Consider the following 21,552-nt stretch of genomic DNA (forward strand, 5'->3'; position numbering starts at 1 on the left):
GAGCTCAATGTGTCACATGACCAAAAGTCTGTCTGAGGGTTCATCGGGATCTGGTTTTCAGGATCTGGACTTGGTCTCAGGTCTGTGGGGGGGCCAACAGGGAGACACCCAGAGGAGAGGAGGTTCACAGGAGTTTTCTTCTTCAGGACTACCGGCCCCGCCCGCCCCCCCTCGGTGCTCCTCTGGGGGCTGGTCCTCCTCTCCTGGGGCCCAGTCCTGACCCAGGTCCTCCTCCAGGACCCCAGCCGCCTCGTCCACCTCGAACAGAAGGACCGTAACCCCCGTCCTCTCTCTGGGGGGGGCGACCTGCAGGGACGAGAGAGCGGAGCTGTGAAGGTGCGTTCAGGTTTTATGGAGTTTTAATCCCTAAAAACCACAGCATCACAATAACAACATGAATATTCAACATATTCTTTATTTCAAGCAACATCACACACATCATCAGTAACTTTAGTTTTTACCTCCGTCAGCTCCGGGGGACTCCCGCTCCCGGGGGTCTCCGGTTCCTGGTCCGTCCTGCCAAGGACGCTTCCGGGGGGGCAGAGACGCCATGTCCATCCCCTGCAGGGAGGACGAGCGCTCGCGACCAGCCGGAGACGACCCATCATGCATCTGCTGACCGTCTCGATAGCCGTCGTGACCTACAGACAGGAAGATGAGGAGAGAACCTCCACAATAAGAGTCTGAGGAGAAATTAATCCACTGACATTTGAAAGATAAAAAGAGCCTGATCTGAAATTCTTTTTATTTTAGGAGAAACCATCAGATTTAGTTTCAGTTAATTCACAAAGAGAGACGAGTGTGAGACAGCAGAGAAGGTGACAGGGCTGGTGGGACCAGTAAGGACCACTGTGGACCAGTAAGGACCAGTGTGGACCACTGACTGACAAAGCAGAGGTAAAGACATGACCGCTCCTCACCTCCTCCTCTGGGAGGACCTCCTCCTCGAGGTGGCCTCCCTCTGCCTCCGTTGTCCCAGCCTCGGCCCATCTCCTCCGGGCCGTCGAAGCCCTCCTCCTGGCCACTGTACTCCTCAGGGTACCCACGGCCTCCGGGCCGCCCGGGGCCTCCTCCTCTGAACCTGAAACACAGAGTCCAGTTCAGATCTGCTCAGACCTCAGAGTCTTTCGATGTCAGAGTGAAAACTGTCTGACCTGTCGTCTCTCCGTCCTCTGAACTCTCCTCCACTGAACCTCTCGTCAGGGCCCCAGTTCCCTCCATTCCCTCCTCCTCGGTGTCCGCCCCCCCTGTGGCCTACTCCTCCACCTCCCTGGTACCCTGGTCCGGGTCCTGGTCTCCAGCCATCCTCTCTGCCGTGAAAGTCCTGGCCTCCATCAAAGTCTTGCGGTCCTCTTCGACCCTGCTGGTTGTCCCCCCAGTAAGGCCCCGAGCCCTGGTCTGGTCCTCCAGGACCCTGCCTGTCAGGAGGGCCCATATGGTGGTTGGGCGGTGGCCCCCGAGGGTCACCTTTGACGAGAGGAGTCAGTAGAGACAATGAGAACCAGGACTGAGGCTCAAACCTCAGTATTTTGTAACTGTCATGAAACCCAGATATGAGAAGAGACCTAAACCTGGAGACCCCCTCATTAAACACATTAGTTCACGTTAACAAAGACCAACACACGTCTACATTTCCTAGACTACGACGCTAAACAATGCATTGATAGCAAAAAGGGGCCCTATGGGGCCCCTAAAGGGCCCCAAGTCTCTGGTGCTCAGCAGAGACCAGAGGGAACATGAGTCCACCTCCTGGTGGGATGATCTGTGGGTTCAGGTCTACAGACGTCGCTGATGTGGCTCAGATGTTTTTGTCCCTCTATGAGCTCCGTACGGCTCATTTGGTCACATGATGACCACGAGGCAGAGGAGGGATTAAGCACATACGGGGCAAACACAACAGGACCTGAAGTGGACCCCTGAGGTCCACCACAGGACGAGAACCAGCAGAGTCAGAACTGAGACGTATCTGAACCTCTGCTCTTCTCAGTGAAACCATTCGACCTGCTCTTACCTTTGCTGTTGGGCCCCTGCGGCCCCATCCCATGCATCATAGGCCCCGAGTTCTGACCCTGTAAAGACCACATCAGTACTCAGCATCAAACAGCACCTTTAAAACCTGATCCTAGACCAGTCAGACATAGAATAGAGTCCTGAATCACAGGAACTCACCTGGTGCTGCATATATGGGGGGCCCTGCATGTTACCATGGGGTCCTTGCATGTTTCCTGGGGGGCCCTGCATGTTTCCATGTGGTCCTTGCATGTTACCTGGGGGCCCCTGCATGTTTCCATGTGGTCCCTGCATGTTACCTGGGGGCCCCTGCATATTTCCTGGAGGTCCATGCATCCCTCCCGGGGGCCCCTGCATGTTGCCCATCCCATAGTTGTTTGGCATGCTGCTGTGTGTCCTGGGTGGGGGCCCCATCATCCCACCCTGCAAAGGACCCTGGGGGCCCATCATGTTCCCTTGAGGTGGCATCATGCCCCCCTGAGGTGGAGGCCCCTGAGGATCCCTTGGACCCATTCCTCGAGGAGGAGGGCCCATCATCCCACCAGGGGGCCCCTGCATCCCTCTGGGTCCGGGGCCCATACCATGAGGTCCTTGGGGGCCCATGTTCCTGGGAGGGCCGGGATGTCTCTGCATACCTTGGGGTCCTTGCATGTCTGGTGGTCCCATCATGCCCTGAGGGGGCCCCTGGTGAGGCTGAGGTCCTGAAGGTGGCCCCATCTGTCCAGGGGGCATGAAAGGGGGCTGCATGTTGCTGGGCATCTGCTGAGGAGGCATGTTTGGAAAGCCCTGCTGGCCAGGAGGCATAGGGCCCCCAGGACCTGCGGGACCTCCAGGGCCAGGGAAGGGGGGCATAGGGCCCTGACCCTGTGGGGGCCCCATGTTCCCATCTGTGCCCATCTGGTTCATCCGGTCCATCTTCATTTGCTGCAGGAGACCACAAAGCAGAGTTCAATGAGACGAGGATTTGTGTTCTACTGAGACTCGACTGAGAACGAGACTCAACTGAGACTCTACTGAGACTCAACTCCGCTGAGACTTGACTGAGACTCTACTGAGACCGAGACTCCACTGTGACTGAGACTCCACTGTGACTGAGACTCTACTGTGACTGTACTGAGACCAGACTGAGACTCTACTGAGACTGAGACTCTACTGAGACTCGACTGAGACTCTACTGTGACTGTACTGAGACCAGACTGAGACTCTACTGAGACTGAGACTCTACTGAGACTCGACTGAGACTCTACTGTGACTGTACTGAGACCAGACTGAGACTCTACTGAGACTGAGACTCTACTGAGACTGTGGTTCCTACAGAGGCTGCTGACTGAGCTGATGAAAACCTGCAGCCGTCAGAGGAGCCTCTCACCTCCAGCAGCATGGGGTTGGTGTACTGCAGAGCTGCCATCTCCTGCTCAATCTCCGCCTGAGTTTTCTTCTTCACCTCCACTTTCTGCTCCACCTTCCGGTCTTTGGACAGGTCTCCAGAGGGCGGCATCATGGGTACTTTATTTTCAGCCCAGGCCTGCAGAGGCGAAGGAGTCACAAAAACATTATCACAGCCTGAGGAGGTTCTTGTTCGACGTGCAGGGACAAAAACAGATTTCATGCTTTGATAAGTGTGTCCAGGTGTTGATCAGGTGCTCTGCTGCAGGTACTTACCTGTTGGAACTGCGCTGGAATTGGCTTGGCGTATGGTACTTTCTTCTGAGGGACCTTCTTGGCATCTTTACCCATGACCTCGTCCATGCCCCAGTCCAGACCGGGGATAGACATCTCCACCTCAGGAGCTGCCTCTTTACCTGGAGACAGCAGTTCCACCTGAGTTACTCCTGACACTCTGTGAGATCTTTAAAGACCTAAAACATGAGGAAATTCAGCTTCCAGTCCAAAGCTGTGAGTGTGTTCCTGTTACATTATACTAGTTGACTTATGTAAAGGGTATGGAGCCTGATATTGATCACTGTCAGACACTTTTATCAAATTTTATTTGAGCAGAAATAAACTGTAACGACATCAGGTCAAATGTGTAAAATCTGGAGATTTGGAGAATAAATATTAAACTTGTATTTTAATACTCATGTAAAAAGTCAAGTCAAAATATTAATGTCATTGTTATGTCCTTTTTTCTGAAAGCCTGAGATTTTTTTAACTGTAGTTATTTTAACATTCAATCTAAGGATCTGCAGATAATATCAAATATAATACAAGAGACAACAGAACATTTCCCTCCACTGCTCATCTGTCATTAAAAGTTCAAATAACTGACAACCACACACATACAAACAAAAATCTGCAGTTCTTTATCTAAAAATATAAAGTGGGTAAAAACTGACTATAGAAGAAGTCTGAATCTCCTTTCCAGGATTTACAAGAATTTTCCAGGACTAAGAGTTCACTGCTTCTGTCAGAAAAATATTTTTCTTTCTCTCTGTTTGTTCCTGTTGTTTTACTCTGAGTCTGGAAACCTGGAAACTGTCCCTGTCTGAGTCCCAGGATGTTCCAGGACTTTCCAGGATGAGACTTACTGCTCTGCTCCTGCTCCATGGCGGCCTTCAGCTGCTCGGGGATCCCCATGCCGGGGATGGAGGCCACACTGTTCGGCTCCAAATCGTCTGCAACACAAACACAACGATCAGCTGTGAAGAAGTGAAGTCACAAACATCTGTGTTTTGTTGTGTGTCCTCTGCGGCTCACCGTACTCCACGCCGTCCTCCGACATCCCCGGCAGCAGGTTCAGGTTGTAGCGGTCTCTCATCTTATCACCTGGTCGGTTCCTCGTCCAGAATTTACTGCAGATAAAAACAGAGAAGGTGAAGGAGACGCAGCAGGTCCCGCCTCCAGGACGTTTCCTGCCCAATGCTGCGCTCGTACCTGGTGTGGTCGTTGGAGCCGGAACAGAGGATGTGACCCAGCGGGTGCCAGGCCAGACTCCAAATCATCCCCTCATGAGCCATCTCCATCCCTCCAACCTCCTTCTCCACCCTGACACAAACATCCAGTCAGTTAATCCAGTAACAAACCAGTACAGTCCACATTCACAGGGAGGCAGCCACAGTCCTACAGAGACTGGACTTCATTACTCTGTAACCCCACTCCTGTTACTACAGCGACGGCTCAGCTCCATCTCTACAGGTGTGTTATTATTACCCAGTGTGCCAGAAGAGCAGGGAACCATCAGAACCTCCGCTGGCAAACAGGCCTTCATGGACGGGATGCCAGGCCACAGCTGTGGACACACAGTCACAATGAGTCAACCCCAGGTTCACACTGTGCAGGTCTCTCTCTCTCACACACACACACACACACACACACACACACACACACACACACACACACACACACACACACACACACACACACACACCTCAGCTCAGCTGACAGCAGGTAAACCAGGGTGAGCAGATCTACATTTCAGATTGGACTGAAACACAGTATATTAGACACTGTACATGATGATGACAAAAGGTGATCACAGGTGATGACAGAGGAGATTTTCTCTCCAACTGTTCACTCAGCAGTTTCAAAAACTTTCTGCTCATCTTCACACTTTTTACAAAACTGATCCATGAAGTTTTGATCTATTTGGTTTTCCAGGGCTTTAAGTTAATAATTACAGGTGAGTTTCTCTGCTCAGACTCACCTGTAGCCTCCTTCTTGTGTCCCCTGAACACCTGCAGCTCCTCCTTCAGGTTTCTGATGTCAAACAGTTTACACAGGTGGTCACGTGACGCCGTCAAGAGCCAATTACCATTCAGGTTCCACTTCACCTCCATCACCGTGTTCTTATGGGCGTGGCTAAAGAGAGACAGAGAGAGGACAGCATCCACCTGAAACCACAGCTGATCCAACAGCTGATCTGAACTGTCAGTGTTTGAATAAACTGGATTTATAGAGAATCAGCAGCTGAGGTTAAAGGTCACATTCATCATGTGAACAGTCCAACTGGACCAGATCACCTGGACGACGTCACCTGTGGGTTCAGAGTACACAATGATTCTGGATCCAGTCCTGACAGAAAACCCTCAGCTGCTGTTTCTTTCTCAGACATGAAAGCAGCAGAGTGGACTCACAGTGTAGCCAGACTCTGTCCGGTCTTTGGGTCCCAGAACTTGATTGGCTGTTGACTGTCTTTACTTCCAGAGACCACCAGACCCTTGGTGGGATGCCAGTCCACACACTTCACATCAGCACCGTGACCTGCACACACACACACAGGTAGTTGAATCACTTTGTTACTGTCTAATGATGAACTGAAGGTCAACAGTTCAGACCATCTGGTCTAAAGAAAAACTACTTTTATATGTTTCACTGTGAACCCGTCCAGTCCTGATGAGAATCAGGGGTTCTGTACCTCGGAGGATCCTCTCCTCGTGGCAGCGCAGGAAGTCCCAGATCCGGACCGTGCCGTCATCTGAACAGGTGGCAAATTTATTATCTGTGGGAGAGAAACTGGAGACGACAAGAAGAGAGTCAGCAGGGAGCCGTCTGCCTGGACTCTGGACCAATCACAGACCAGAACACACTCAGACATCCTGCACACGCTCTCTGACGACACTGTGACGGTGGCAGCTGAGTCACCAAGATGAAGAGAGTGTCCACACTCACAGCTCAAGGCTTACTGAATACTGATCAACACACAAACACGTTTCATCTGTGAACCGTCACCAGTGATGAACACAGGTGGGTGTGGAGCTACAGGTGAGTTAGGGTGGTGTTCAGTCATGTCAGAGCAGCAGTGGATCATCTGAACAGTTTCTAATTAGTGATCTGTCAATAAACTCATTATTTTAACTCTGACACAGAAAATCAATCAGATAAAATGTGAATTCTGATTTAACCACTGCACTGCAGGTGTGTTAATGTCTTTTATTGTCCTGTAGGTTTTATTGTGAACCTGTGACATCACTGATCTACACCATCCACAGGTTCTGACCTCAGTGTGTTGGCCAGTTTCTCCTCCACTGACTGGTACAGATTTAATGACGACTTAAATTTGACTGTTGAACCTTCAGTGTGTGGAGTTTGTTGTGGTGCTGCTGTGAAAACCAACATCTGTTCAAACCAAAGCTTCAGATCAGCCTGGATCAACAACCTCACACTGACTGTTTCAACGACTCCACCTGCTGGACCTTCACTGAAACACACACACACACACAGTGAAACCTTCACTATCAGCACCAACAACTTCACTTCATTTATTCCTTCATAGAAAAAAATAAATATTTTAACAAACTGAAGAGAAATGTAAACAACTTTAAAAAAAGTGAGACGTTTCAACATCAGTCAACAGACAACAACAGGCGACAGTCAGCTGAGACTCAGCTTCGTCTCTGAGAAACGTTTTGTGTATGAGAGGATGACAAACTGAACCAGGAGAATGGAGGAAGGTCAGAGCTGTTGACTCAACGCTGTCACATGAGGCTCTGCAGGTAAACGTCACATTACAGCTCCACCCAGTCTAAAGGTTGTTAAAGCTCCACCCAGTCTAAAGGTAGATGTCCATGTGTTTGTGATTATAAAGCAGGTCTAGGTTCTATATTAATACTGTGAAAGTATCAAAGCCTCAGTCCCCAGAGAAATGCACACAGCCTGTATTCAGAAACTGAGCCTTAAGATCCTCTCCTCTGATTGGCTGACTGACCTGTTGTTACTAGAGCTCCAGAGAGAAGCCTGAGAGAGGAGATGTAAAACTACACTGAGATGGTTTTTGGTTCTTAAACCACAGATATATCTTCTGATGGAGATCAACACTTCAGATAAACCACTGGAGGAGATCAAATCTGGAGCTTTAACGTCCCTGAGGGCAGCAGACACACACCATATAGACAATGTGACTTATTTGCTCTGCTGTAGTGAAATCACTCAGTGGTATTTTAAACGACTGTTGTGTCAGCAGTTTGTGTGTTTCCTGTTTTAACACAGCAGCTCCAATAACAACAGGTTTCCCAGTCTGCTGAGGAGCTGACTGGTCCTGACACTTCTGAGATGAACTGGAACCGGACTGGGAGTCAGGCCTGATCATCAACACCAGTGCTGGACCACAGTGAGGCGGTCCTGTCTGAACAGGATGGGACTAACCTGTCACTTCCTCCCTACGTCTCAGACGGAAACGTTGACTGAACTCATTTATCTTTGAAGCTGCAACCATCAGTCACTCAACAACATTAATCAACAGCAGACTGTTGGGCCAAAGACGTCAGTCTAATTTCAACCAGATTCTGATTCTGTTCTGACATTTTATAAACCAAATTAAAATAATTCACTGACTGATAATGAAAATAATCAGTTGCAGCCATATTAAAGTTACTCATTACACAACAGATTTACCTGTTACCTGATAAAACTTATGATAAATGTGTTTGTTGTAGATTAAACTAGTCAAAGTACATGAAGCAGTTACAATTAACTCACACTGACACAACAATGATCCAATCACTAAATAATCAAACTGAAAGCCGATCTTCAACACGACGACTTTGACTTTCATCTTCTTTCATCACTTTTACTTTGAAACTTTGAATACAGGACCTTAAACTGTCTCCAGTGTGGTTTGAACTAAAGGACCTGAACACTTCAACCTCTGGATGCTGAGTTAACGACTTTGTTTTACTTTGTGAAACATGAACATGATGTTTTCTTCATGATCGTTTCTCAGGTCAAACACCTGTTCAGTTGTGTCTGAAACAAGAGGCTGTAGAAAAGTTCAGAATAAAAAGTCTAAAACTGTCAAAGTGTGTTTTTGTTTTCTGATGAAGACCATGGGATATGGCTGAAAATACAGGAAAACCTTGAAACCATGAACGGAGACAATGGTTCGAATTTAGTCAGGACATAGCTGAAAATAAATAAATCTGTTCTGAGGTTCAATGAGCCCGATGGGACCAGTTTTGACCTGTTTCTAACAACACTGGTTTAAATGTAGCCTCAGCTCGTCTGCGTCTCATGTTATTCATGTACAAAGCTCGACGGGTGAAGCTTCACCAGACCTCGTCTCCTTCAACATCAGGTCCACACCCAGGCTGGCGAGTCCTGAGACCCGAGACCTACATTTCCCCTGGAGATTTTAAAGTTTTATGATCTGATGTAATTTATGACTTTAATTATGTGTTTCCTCGCTTCTTGTGCAGTTGTGTTGTTGTTTGCGTCTTTATGATTGTCTCTTGTTCTTGGGTCCTTCATGAAAAAGATTTTAATCTAAATGAGACTGAACAAATGTGAGAGAGAATCCACCAGAGTCTGAGGAGGGTTTAAGACCCTGGTCCTCAGATCCTACATGAGCCTGTGACCCTTAAAACAACAAGACTGGAGAAAGGTGGTTTTCATCTGATGGTCAGTGAGCTCCTGATGAGTCTTCAGATGTTTAGTTGTGGTCTGAAACAGACACACAACATCCTCCACCCAACAACTGAAAGCTGAGCTAGTTCAGTCCAGTCCATCACAGCTGGAGACACCCTGTAGTCCATCAGGGTCCATCCTGTCTCTGCTCTGTGGTTCCACTCTCTCATTAGTTCACTAAACAATCTGAGCCTGATGAACTCAAGTGAAACCTGAAGATCTGTTTAAACCAGCTCTGGGCTTTCAGAGTAAAAGTCACAGGACATCAGAGCACAGACGACAAAAACACAACACAACCACACAGACTGGTCTGAAGCTGCTGCTGTCAGATGCAGTGACTGAACCACGAGGCGTTCAGGGGCACTCAGAGGAACAAATACTCACTGAAGGTTAATCAGCTGAGCACCTGTGAGTTTGGACTAATTAAGAGTGAGACACTGGGACAGACATGTCTCCACTAAATAAATGACCTGTGAAAATAATCCATAATTAATCATCTGTGGTCACGGCCCTTATCAATGAACTGAAGCCTGCACTGTGTCTTCTCCAACCAACGTCTGCATTTAAAGTCTCAGGAAAAGGAATAAAAACAGTTCCAGGTTTTCCAGGAGTTTTGGGAGAAGAACATGGGACTGCTCTCATCATGAGCTCTGAACAGGTCGGGAGGGTGGACCGTTTCTGTGGCAACACTTCCTGTCAGCTGTGCAGGGTAAGTTACCTGGTAAATACAATAAACTGTAACCCTAACCCTACCAGCATTTAAAATGTGATCATTACAGGGAGCTGCAGTAACAACTGATTCATTAACTAATTAACTGACTGAATACGTGATAATTAATCACTCTTCAGATTTTTGTGACGCCCGTTAGAAACAAGATGCTGTGACTTAGAATCAAAACAATTGTGCAGATAATCCTGGTTTTATGACTCAGAACCAAGGAGGTGAATGAACACACACACACACACACACACACACACACACGTCAATCAGCAGCAGGTTGGGGTTCTGAGGTTCTCTTTGGGGTGGTACCATCTACGGCTGAAACAACTGACAGAAAATTAATTAACATATTTGATAATTAATCAATGAAATAATCAAAACGTCCCTCCATCCTCTGAGTGAGTCAGGTTTTCTGTTTTTGAACGAAACATTCAGTTTTTTACGGATATTTTAAAGAGTCAACAATTCAATCCATAAAAAACTGATCAATGATAATACTAAAGAGCAGAAAGGGTTTTCAGTCCTGAAACATTAAAGAGCTGCTGTGACTTTCAAAATCGTCTCTAATGCTGGATTTACTGTTCACACTGGGACAAACCAAAATAAACAGAAGACTCAGTGAACCAAGAATCTTCTTTGACTTTCTAACACATAAAAGATACTGAAGTGATACCACTCCTGAGATTACACTTTCCCCTTGCTTCCTGTGTTTGTGCTAAGCTAGGCTAACACCTTCCCCTTGCCTCCTGTGTTTGTGCTAAGCTAGGCTAACACTTTCCCCTTGCTTCCTGTGTTTGTGCTAAGCTAGGCTAACACTTTCCCCTTGCTTCCTGTTTGTGCTAAGCTAGGCTAACACTTTCCTCTTGCTTCCTGTGTTTGTGCTAAGCTAGGCTAACACTTTCCTCTTGCTTCCTGTGTTTGTGCTAAGCTAGGCTAACACTTTCCCCTTGCCTCCTGTGTTTGTGCTAAGCTAGGCTAACACTTTCCCCTTGCTTCCTGTGTTTGTGCTAAGCTAGGCTAACACTTTCCCCTTGCTTCCTGTTTGTGCTAAGCTAGGCTAACACTTTCCCCATGCTTCCTGTTTGTGCTAAGCTAGGCTAACACTTTCCTCTTGCTTCCTGTGTTTGTGCTAAGCTAGGCTAACACTTTCCTCTTGCTTCCTGTGTTTGTGCTAAGCTAGGCTAACACTTTCCCTTTGCTTCCTGTGTTTGTGCTAAGCTAGGCTAACACTTTCTCTTTGCTTCCTGTGTTTGTGCTAAGCTAGACTAACACTTTCCTCTTGCTTCCTGTGTTTGTGCTAAGCTAGGCTAACACTTTCCTTTGCTTCCTGTGTTTGGGTTAAGCTAACAGTTTCACTCCCCTTCCTGTGTTTGTGCTAAGCTAGACTAACACTTTCCTCTTGCTTCCTGTGTTTGTGCTAAGCTAGGCTAACAGTTTCCTTTGCTTCCTGTGTTTGGGTTAAGCTAACAGTTTCACTCCCCTTCCTGTGTTTGCGCTAAGCTAACAGTTTCCCCTGCTTCCAGTGAAAACACTGTGGAGAAAACAGAAAAGATGTAACAGCTGGTTATTTACAGAAGCCCATTGGTGCCAATAACTAAGTTGAAATGATTTCTGTGCACAGTGAATATTAAACATTACAACTGTGTAAACATCATGTGGCGTATCCGATTTGGCCGCTGTGGGCTTCCATAAAACTGTCACTATCCTCTGACCCCTCGCTGCGCCTGCTGCTGAAAACAGGTGAACGGTCTCACTGAGGTTACAGGTGTCCTGGGCAGAACAGCACCACCAGGCAAACAGAGCCTGAAGGACAGAGCACTAAGGCTTGTGGGTAGTGTAGTTTTGTGTTGTTTTTTTTTGTTCTTTTTTTTAGCAGCAACATGAAGATAAAGGTTTCTGAAAGACAAAAGTGCTGTGAACGTCAGACTTCTACATCATCTCCTGACAGACTGAGTCATTAAGACATGGACAAAATAATAGGACCTTTGAATATGATGCAGGACAATACAGGGAGTCAGGTGTGTGGTACTGGATGACATCACACTGTACAGGTGTCTCTTCCACAGATAAAGGTCAGTGTACTGGTCCTGTTGAACTAACCAGTCTCAAGTGTGATGTCATCTATAACCTGATGATGTCACAGTGATGTCTATGACAAACTGTAGGTGTGGACTTTGAAAATGTGGCTCTAATCAAAGACACTATACCGTTGTTGCATTATGGGAAATGTAGGCTCCAGTGTTTTGGACTGAATTCAGGACTTCGTTTTTTTACATCAGTCTCCTGTGAGTCCCACTTTAACATTAACAGGAAAATGAAGATGGGACGTTTACTTCCGGGCCGTGGTGTTTAAACTGTGTTGTCCCTAATGTGGAATTCAAACCTTTATTTAAACGTCTACAGGTGCCTGTTGGGTGATGTTGAGACCAGCAGTGTGACTGTGTGCAGGAACTTCTCTTTATTCACTTTATTGATCCCTGCTAAAACTTTATTGGTCAAAGTCAAAGCCTGGGCCTTTATTGGTTTGTTGTTGCCACCACCCTTCGCTCCACCCACACCACTGGGCCTACCCAAACCAGTTTAACCAGTTAAAAGTAAATGATTGATGACTTTATTCAACACAATCAACCGTTTGTGTACACACAGATAAACAGCTCATCAGCCACATCAGGTAGAATATCAACAACAGATCACGGCAGTGTTGCAACAGCACACACTTACATCTGTCATTAATCAACCACAACAACAACATGTGGCGAGAGGTGAGGCCACGCCCCCCTGTGGCTGCAGTGTGGTACTGCAGCGCTGACAGTAAGCAGCAGAGACTCAGGTTAACTACAGAAAATGTTAGATTGGGTATAAACCTGGCTTCTCTAATGGCCTCCTTGTGAGCCTGGAACATCTTGACGTTGTTCATGTTGGACTGCCAGTACTTCACGTAGCCACCGTGGTCCGCCGTCAACATCCACATGTCATTATGAGACCAGGTCATGGCTCGGACCGGACTGTCGTGGGCCTGCGGGGGGGGGGGGGACCAGAGGACAGGCGTCAAAACATTTGTGACAAGAAGGGTTTGATTTGTTAGTTAAAATGTGGATCTGTGACAGAACCAGACACTGAGCAGGGTCTTATCAAAGAGAGGGGGACCGGGTGACCTCATGTCATGTGACATCTATGCCACACAAGCACGTCATTCAGACAGGAAGTCAGGGTACAGGAGCTGAGTGGAGACAACCTGCTGCTCTTTAATCAGACGTCAGTAATAAGGGTCTGAGTCACCTGAACGCCCTGCTGCGTATGAATGAACACGAACACACTGTCTGTGATGTGAACGCCACTTTTTAAACCTAACACCTGTTAGTGTGGAGCAGGTGACAACACCTGATGGATGAACAGCTCTAGAAATGATGGATGATTGTTTACCTGTAAAATGGTCTCAAAGTTGAAGGTGAGTCCATTCCACAGAGTGAACTCTCCACTGGAGGCTCCAGTGACCAGACGACGGCCCTCAGGGGTCCACTGGAGACACAAACAGAACCAGTTTCTCTCAGAACCAGTCTTCAGAGTGTACGTCTGGATTTTACATCAACATCACCAACAAACTGATTTACACTGATTGAACAACAGGAACCAAGCTCTTCGGAATAGAAAGTGAGTGCGAGACAGAAACACCAGGATCTGGTGTCTCCGTCATCAGACTGAGGATCAGTGAGGACAGGAAGTGGTGCAGCAGCTTACTCTGATCACAAACACAGGACACTTGACTTTGTTGGTGGAGGTTCGGACAAACTTGGTGGTGACGGCGTTCATGGGGTTGTTCAACATGCCGACAGGAGGAACCAGCTGCAGCAGAAACAAAACACATGGCTGTTATTTAGTGTGATGGTTTCTACAGTCAGACTGGACCTGGACCTGTCAAATATTTTCTATAAAGTGTCAGAAAAGCAGAAGATTTCAAAATAATTGTTTATTTTCATGTGATCATTGAGGGAACGTTTGTCATCTTGCAGAGTGGCAGCCAATAATTCTTCTGTTGACTGCAGGTCTGGCTCCTCAGTCTTTATCTCTTTAACATGTTTGTCTCGTTCATATCATTTTATACAAAATCAATCTTTGTTTGTTAGCTGCCTGTGATTCATACGTCTCTCTCTCTCTCTCTGATCTGATGACTGATCAGTCATATTGGTGATTTACGGTTCAGCTGAGGACAGGAAAATAAAAACTGAGCTCTTTCCTTTCTGCAGCTTCACAACATGTTGACCTTGTGGTTGCATTAACTCAGGACTGAAACAACCTCGCCGTCGTCTGTACTCACATCGTTGTAACATCCTGCGTCGGGCTGGATGGCTCTGAAGTCACGGTGGTCTCGCTGCCACAAACGGTTCTGCACAGAAAACAGAAACTGAGTGAAGCTGCTCTGGTCTCAGTGAGAAGACCAGTGTCCTTACACCTGAGGACACACCTGTCTGACACCTTAACCCGCCCACTTTCCATGTCTACATGTGGCAGCTGTAACAAACGCGTGGACATAAACCTCTGAACGTCTGATGTGGTCAGATTTTATTACAGTGCCCGGTGGACGGGAGTCATTACTGCATGAGACCCCCCCCCAGATTATTTCACTCATCTTTGTTTCACATCTTTAACCCTTCAAAATACTGCAATAAAAATATTATTTCCCACTTTGGCTGAATTTCTTTTAATTTAACATCAGTCCTGATCATGACAACCAAATATTCAATCAACTTCAGGATTTTAACCCTTTAAATGCCAATTTATCATTTTCAATATACTAAGTGCTAACTAGAGATTTTTAGTTTGGATGTTACTCTCAGCTCATATAGACATGTGATATATCTCACACACACACACACACACACACACACACACACACACACACACACACACACACACACACACACACACACACACACACACACACACACACACACACACACACACACACACACACACACACACACACACACTTCAGTGCCTCTACTGGACACCAGGAAAACATCTGTTTGCTCCAGAGGCCAAATGACTTCATCTACTGGAAAATAGTACAAGCTTACATGTGGGAGCCGGGACTTTAGAATGAAAGCCTAATAAAATAGAGTGTGTGATTTTTACATTGTAATGTCAGAGAGATAAGAAATAGCTGTTTTAATGGGGACAATTCTGTCCGTAGGTCCCGAGTGAAACTATTTTGTTCACACTGTGTATTAAAGACACATCTCAGGGGATGAGGGTGAAAAAAAAAAAAAAATACACACCCTGGGAAAAAATGCCTTTTGCATCGACAGAGCCAAAATGATTTTTAAAAAATAAATCAAAAATGAAAAAAAGAAAAGTCTGTAAGGACACACAAGGGTTAAAAAATAAACTTCTTGTTTTTACTATGTCTGACAAAAACACTTGAGACTGAATAATTATCAACAATGCAAGACAAACTTTAAAAAACAATGAATAGATTTTGACAGGTGTGGTCACCTCCAGGTATCTGATGACAGAGGGGTTGTAGTCGATGGTTTTGCGGTTCACAGCCTTCCTCATGCGTTTCCCGTCGAAGGTGAGCTGCTGCATGGCCTGCTGCTGCGCAAAGTCAGGTCTCTTGTAGAACACCTGCCGCGGTGCCTGATGCTGGAAACGCGGCATGTGGAAGAAGCGCTGCGGTGAGCCAATGTCTGTCGCCATGGTGACGGCTAAACCTGCAGGTGGGGAGACCAGGTGGTTAGTCGGGCTGGCATTCATTGAGTCCTAATTCAGCATCAGATCTGAATCCTCTTGAACCTTCTTCTCTCAGTGAGTTTAACTTTCAACTTTGTCACTGAGCAAAGTTATAAATAAAGATTCAGGTCAGATCTGGGGTCAGCTGAGATCCTGCAGTTTTCAGAGGCAGCTGCTAAATGAATCAACATTAATGAAGCTCATTAATGTGACAACCTGTTGCTCCAACGTCAACACGAGCTGAAATGATTATTGATTGATATTGATCGTTGTGACAGTGAAACAACAGCTGGAACAAACTGACTTTTACACTTGATACTTCACAAACTTGATCCAGATCCTGGAGCTCCTGATCCAGAACTCTGATCTTAACGAGCTCCAGATATTGATCTGATGACTCTGCCGTGTTTAACGAGCTGCGATCAGCTGATCATTTCACTCTGTTGAACTACAGAAACAGTTCACTGGTGTTTGTAGAGAAGTTATAGAGTGATCGTTATAGAGTGATAGAGTGATCGTCACTCACAGACAATCTTTGGCAGAGTCCTGTCAGCAGTTTGGAGAGAGCTCATTAACCAACAGATTCAAGTTTTACACTAATTAACATTAATTATCTACAGCTGATATAATCTACTGACGATGTCTTGTCACCCGGAGGAAACCACAGGTGACATCACCACAGGTGACGTCACCTGTGGTTTCCTACACGAAGAACCACCAGGAGAGAGAACGATTCAGAGATCTGTTAGAGTTGAGGTTGAAGGAATCTGGATATTTATCTGATGACAGTCTGAACAAACTCTGGTGGTTAGTTTTTTTAATTATGTCAAGATCGTCCCAACAACAAAAACCAAGAAACAACATCCAAGGGTAAACAGAAAAAGACATTTTTCTGAACCCTTTGTCAATCAATCAGACAACCTGCGTCAGTCATATATCAAATGAACTGAATGTGGTGAAGGGCTGTTGACTGGACAAACGTTAACACATCTCCTGGTGCTGAGTGTTTTTAACATTTCATACACAAAACAATCAGATTGATCAACAACTAAAAAACTAGTTAATTGCAGCTCTGAGTGAACGAGGCAAATGATTTGAGATGAGTGAAAGAACAGAAGACATAAAACAGAGGAACTGAGGACATGAGGAGAAGAAAGACAAGAAGAATTTCAACATTGGAGAAGAAGAGAGAGGAAGAAGTTTCAGTAGCATAATCAGAATAAATCTGTATCATGTATAAACAGCTTCCACTCATCAGTCTGTAACACATCAGGAGCCTTCACAGAGCTATAGACAATTTAACAGAGCTTGAACTATCGACAATCACTCTGCTGATCATCAACCATCAGAACAAACCTACAGTAAATCACATGAAGAGAAACGCTCTGATTTCAGAGTGAATCCATCCACACGAGCAGGTGTGAGCTGTTTCTCTTGTGCTGGAGCTAGGCTAACGCTTTCCCCACTTCTAGTCTTTGTGCTGAGCTTGGCTAAACACACCGTGGACTTAACTCTGTATTGGAACCACAGAGGTGAACCTGATCTCCATCTGAAACATCTGATCAAGAGTTTATGATGGTTAAACGCAAAAAAATAACAGTCACACAGGACCAGTGGTTAGTTGTGTATATCTATCCAAGTCTTTATTTTTCCATTGTCCCACATGTGCAGTTCGAAACATGGCTCCAGAGCTGACGTGTGCTATGACCTCTGCTGCAGGTATCTAACACTTGATTGTGTAGGAACTGAATGGTTTCCTCTGGGGAATCAGCAAAACATCATGAATAGCTCAAAAACTAAGAGCTTGGACACTGAAAGTGAGCGTCCTCGGCCTTCAGTGCTCCACCTACATGAACATGGTAGGGCTGCAACTAACGACTATTTTAATAGTCGACTAGTCACCGACTATTAAAACAATTAGTCGACTAATCGGATAATTATACATTTTTTCTTAAATTTAGCATGAAGTTGCTTTAATTATGTGGCAAATGATAATAAACACAAGAAAGATAGGTACTTCAATGAAAAATCTTTTATTCAACTTTGCTGCTGATTCATACAAAAAGTAAATTAAAATGTCCTATCTAACTTACTAATTAATAAATAAATTATTAAATAAATCAATTAATAAATTAAATTAATTAATTATTACCGAGGCGAGTCAGACATCACCGAGGTGCTGCCGTGATACGCAAGCTCTGCTTTGCAAACCTTGCAAGTAATCTTTTTATTCGCCGTATCCAGGCTAGAATGCTCCCAAACTTTAGAAGTTTTGGTAGCGTAGCTGATGTGTTGGACGGTGCCATTTCTGTGTATGTTACCGCGACTCTCGGCAGAGATTGTAATTAAGTGCGATGCCTCACTCTGTTGGAAAAACACATCTGGCGACAATAGTCGACAATGGAATTCATTGTCGACTATTTCTATTATCGATTTTTGTCGACAACGTCAACAAATCTTTGCAGCCCTAGAACATGGTAGAGACAGCGTGGTGTGATGAGAGATGGGCGACATGTTTTGGCTCATATCTTAATGGATTCAGATGCTGAGGCGATTGATAAAGGCCACGCCCATTCATGTCAGAAATGTTTGAATATTTTTAAACATTTTGACTCTCTCTCTTTTATCAAAGTTGTAAACAGCTTGTGGATGTCTCTTATAATGAACAAGAATCACTGAAGGTTACAGAACTGAAACTTGACAGACTGTGACTGTCACAAACAGCTTTTATTAATAATTGTTATTATTGTTCTATTAAGAAAAAAGATTTGAGTGGAACAAATAAAACAGAAGTGGCAAATATGGATAAAATATTTGTATTTAATATGTTTGTATATATGTTATGTCATATTGTGATACAGCAAATTATCTGGAAAATCTACTGGGGAAGTTAGTGTTGCTTAATCCAGTAAATTTAATATCTGACGGATATTTAAAAATATTTAATACAATTTATGCAAAAACAAATCTGTTGATTTAAGTATTGACCAAAATCATATAATTCCAGTAAAAGCAGAAACACTGAAGCCTGAGGAAAAATATTTCCCCACTACACACACGTATCATCCCACAGTGATCATCACCAGACTCCATAATAAAAAGTTCAAAGTGAACTGGTGGTCACTAGACGGCGCTACAGAGTTAGGGCTGTCGCGGTGATGACCTTTGTCCTGCAGTGACAGTATGTCACCTGTTTCCTACATATGTACTGTGCTCTGATTGGTGAATGCTGAAAACGAAATGAGACTTTCACATGCGAGTATCACAGAGTAGATCTCTTAGCATTTTCGGGGCCATAGTTTAACAGTCGGAGAAACGTGAACATGGCGCGGTTGTGGAGGTTGCAGCCATCACTCAGGTTGACTTGTCAATAGCATGATATTTCTTTTTTTGTGGTTACTGTGACAGCCTCTCACCGAGTATCAGGAGAAATGACGCTGAACAGATGTTGAGGCACCTTTTGGTCTCAGTCTGTCTGTTGAACACCTCAGTAGCAGACCACAGACGTGGAGTAAACCCTGATCTCTGCTGCAGTCAGTGGAAATATAAACCACTTCTGAACACTTCCATAGGACTCATCAAACCCAGACAGATGTCATCAGAAACTCACACAAGACAACAACCAGAAAACTACAGAGCGACACCAGAAGCCTCAAATCAATCAATTAACCTGACCTGCTTGTGACATCATCAGACCTGCAGACCACCTGTTAAAGTAACTGTCACTTCTGAGGCAGACCTGGACCTGGTCTGGAAGATCAAACTCAGGTTTTCACCTAGACACCATGTGTAAAAATGTCCAATACAACATTGTTTAACTGCAAACACAAACCCACTTAAAAACAACAAGCACCATGTAACTTAAGTGTCGCTGGTTGAGCACACAAGTTCCACCATTACAGAAGTGTTTAACGAACACACAAACAGTACAGATATAACTGTACATGTTAAAATATGAGACCGTCAAAGGATAACTTCAAGATTTGTGAACCTGGGCCTTATTTTTCCATGTTTCTTGGTGTAAATAATTAATAGGGACAAACATCTTCGGAATCAGTCCAATAATGAGCAAGAACATTGAACTGTCAACAAGGAAACACCTACTGCAATGTAACAACAGGTTAGTTTGTGTTATTGTGTGGTGCTCAGTAGTGGAAGAAGGTTCAGACCCTTTACTTCAGTCAAAGTGCCACACAATAACACAAACAGACTAACCAATCGAGGCAGGAGTGTTCCAGCACCTCCCTTGCTCTGTGAGGTAAAATGACTGTCTGGAGTTTAACAAAATAATCTTACCCTGTAACAAACAGGTCTGTCTCTGTAGGAATCATTCCTATCATGTTGGCAGACACTTTGTACCAAACATATGGAAAACAACAATAACACGTCCTGAAATCACTGAGGTCATTGTGAAGAAACAAAACAATAACCAAACTGTTTATCCCCTGCCAAAAACCACTCCTGGCCCTTTGCAGGCCCACCCACCATCCAAATGTGATGTTCCCACCACCAAAATAAAACACCACAGATCTGAACCTGCTGTAACTCTCAATGAGACCTCAGACTCTTCGGTTCTGTACGTTACATTATGCAAAGATGTGTGACTGAACTTCACACAAGGTTTAACCAAAGTTAAACGGAAAATAACCCAGAGGATAAACCTGCAGTATGTTACACACCAGACCTTAAATCCTCAGTGACAGTCCTCAGACCAGTGAGGTCGTTATAAGGAGACTAACCACTAACCAACATTATTTACGTTTTCTGTATTTTACCACAAATTAGACCGTAATAGTATAACACCGGGGTATTTGTTATACCGTTAAATGTGTGACTGAACTTAAAACAACTCGTAACTGGAGTTAACTGGAAAATAACGACTGAACCCGTCCTCCTGGATCCAGGAACCATGGACCTAAACCTGAGGTGACATGTAACCCTCAGTCTGTCTCGGTAATCCTCGGAAACTCGGCACCGGAGTTACTGGTGGTTCAGCGGGGAACCGGGAGAGCGGTAAGCGGCCGGTCTGTAACACGAGGTTTCGCCGCCTCGACAGCAGCTGCCACGGAGCCCTCCGCCCCCGGTGAGCCCAGACTGTCCGGCTGGAAGTTCCCTTCAGGTTCAAGTCCCGGTGTGGGACCGGGACTACGCGGGAGCGGTTCTCTCTTTCGGAGCAGTGTTTTCTTTTAAAACATTAACGTCTCCAACGCGTTTAGCTTGAGTAGCTAACTGTGCTAGCAGGCTAACCATCAGCAGCTTGTAAACACTCTGCGGGTCCTGGTCGACGCTCTGGCCGCTGAAAGGCGCTTTAATGTGGGGTTTTAAACGAAACGAACCGCCGGACCGTGTGGATATCTGCGGCTGCTCACGGTGTTGTTATGTTCGTTGGCCCGAGTTAAATGGCGGCCCGGTCGTTACAATAACGACGCGCTGCAGCTACAAAACTCACCAACAGTCTCCGCAGCAGAGTTAGCTATCTGGCTGTCATTAAGGGGCGAGGTTCCTCGGTCCGTAACGTTTTTCTCTGAAGAAACATGGAGCTCTCTGACTGAATTCTGCGGAACATGAGGCGGGTTTGTCCCTTCAGCCGCCTGCGGACTCCATCATGACGCTTCTTCTTCTCGGCCCTGCAGAAAAGCATGCCGGGAGGTTTTCACAACGGGCGGGAGTTCGTGGCGTCATCACGCAGAGAGTTCTGGGAAACTGAGTTTTACCTTAAATCATTTTAAGTTCATGCGTAACGTCTTGTTTGT

At 45.6% G+C, this 21,552-nt stretch overlaps 1 protein-coding gene across 1 annotated transcript in view; it reads right to left on the bottom strand.

The window, feature by feature from the left end:
* wdr33 (WD repeat domain 33) overlaps positions 1-21,437 on the bottom strand; it is a 21,686-nt gene extending 249 nt beyond the window's left edge. The window contains exons 1-21 of the mRNA XM_071490579.1: positions 21,249-21,437; positions 15,563-15,780; positions 14,385-14,453; positions 13,808-13,912; positions 13,493-13,588; positions 12,934-13,085; positions 6,365-6,462; positions 6,084-6,210; positions 5,654-5,808; positions 5,161-5,239; positions 4,885-4,995; positions 4,708-4,802; positions 4,539-4,625; positions 3,673-3,812; positions 3,380-3,535; positions 2,170-2,934; positions 2,012-2,069; positions 1,155-1,467; positions 921-1,081; positions 462-641; positions 1-306 (exon numbers count right to left, since the gene is read on the bottom strand). The exon at positions 1-306 is cut by the window's left edge and continues 249 nt beyond it. Coding sequence (XP_071346680.1) covers positions 149-306; positions 462-641; positions 921-1,081; positions 1,155-1,467; positions 2,012-2,069; positions 2,170-2,934; positions 3,380-3,535; positions 3,673-3,812; positions 4,539-4,625; positions 4,708-4,802; positions 4,885-4,995; positions 5,161-5,239; positions 5,654-5,808; positions 6,084-6,210; positions 6,365-6,462; positions 12,934-13,085; positions 13,493-13,588; positions 13,808-13,912; positions 14,385-14,453; positions 15,563-15,766 — 3,309 coding nt within the window. The 5' untranslated portion in view covers positions 15,767-15,780; positions 21,249-21,437 and the 3' untranslated portion in view covers positions 1-148. The remainder of the gene's footprint in view (positions 307-461; positions 642-920; positions 1,082-1,154; positions 1,468-2,011; positions 2,070-2,169; positions 2,935-3,379; positions 3,536-3,672; positions 3,813-4,538; positions 4,626-4,707; positions 4,803-4,884; positions 4,996-5,160; positions 5,240-5,653; positions 5,809-6,083; positions 6,211-6,364; positions 6,463-12,933; positions 13,086-13,492; positions 13,589-13,807; positions 13,913-14,384; positions 14,454-15,562; positions 15,781-21,248) is intronic.
* Positions 21,438-21,552: the final 115 nt, after the last annotated feature.

The sequence above is a fragment of the Trachinotus anak genome, unplaced genomic scaffold (genome assembly GCF_046630095.1).
Source record: "Trachinotus anak isolate AG129_WGS33_773 ecotype Australia unplaced genomic scaffold, CSIRO_AGI_Tana_v1 ptg000012l, whole genome shotgun sequence".
In the NCBI taxonomy this organism is placed as follows: domain Eukaryota; kingdom Metazoa; phylum Chordata; class Actinopteri; order Carangiformes; family Carangidae; genus Trachinotus; species Trachinotus anak.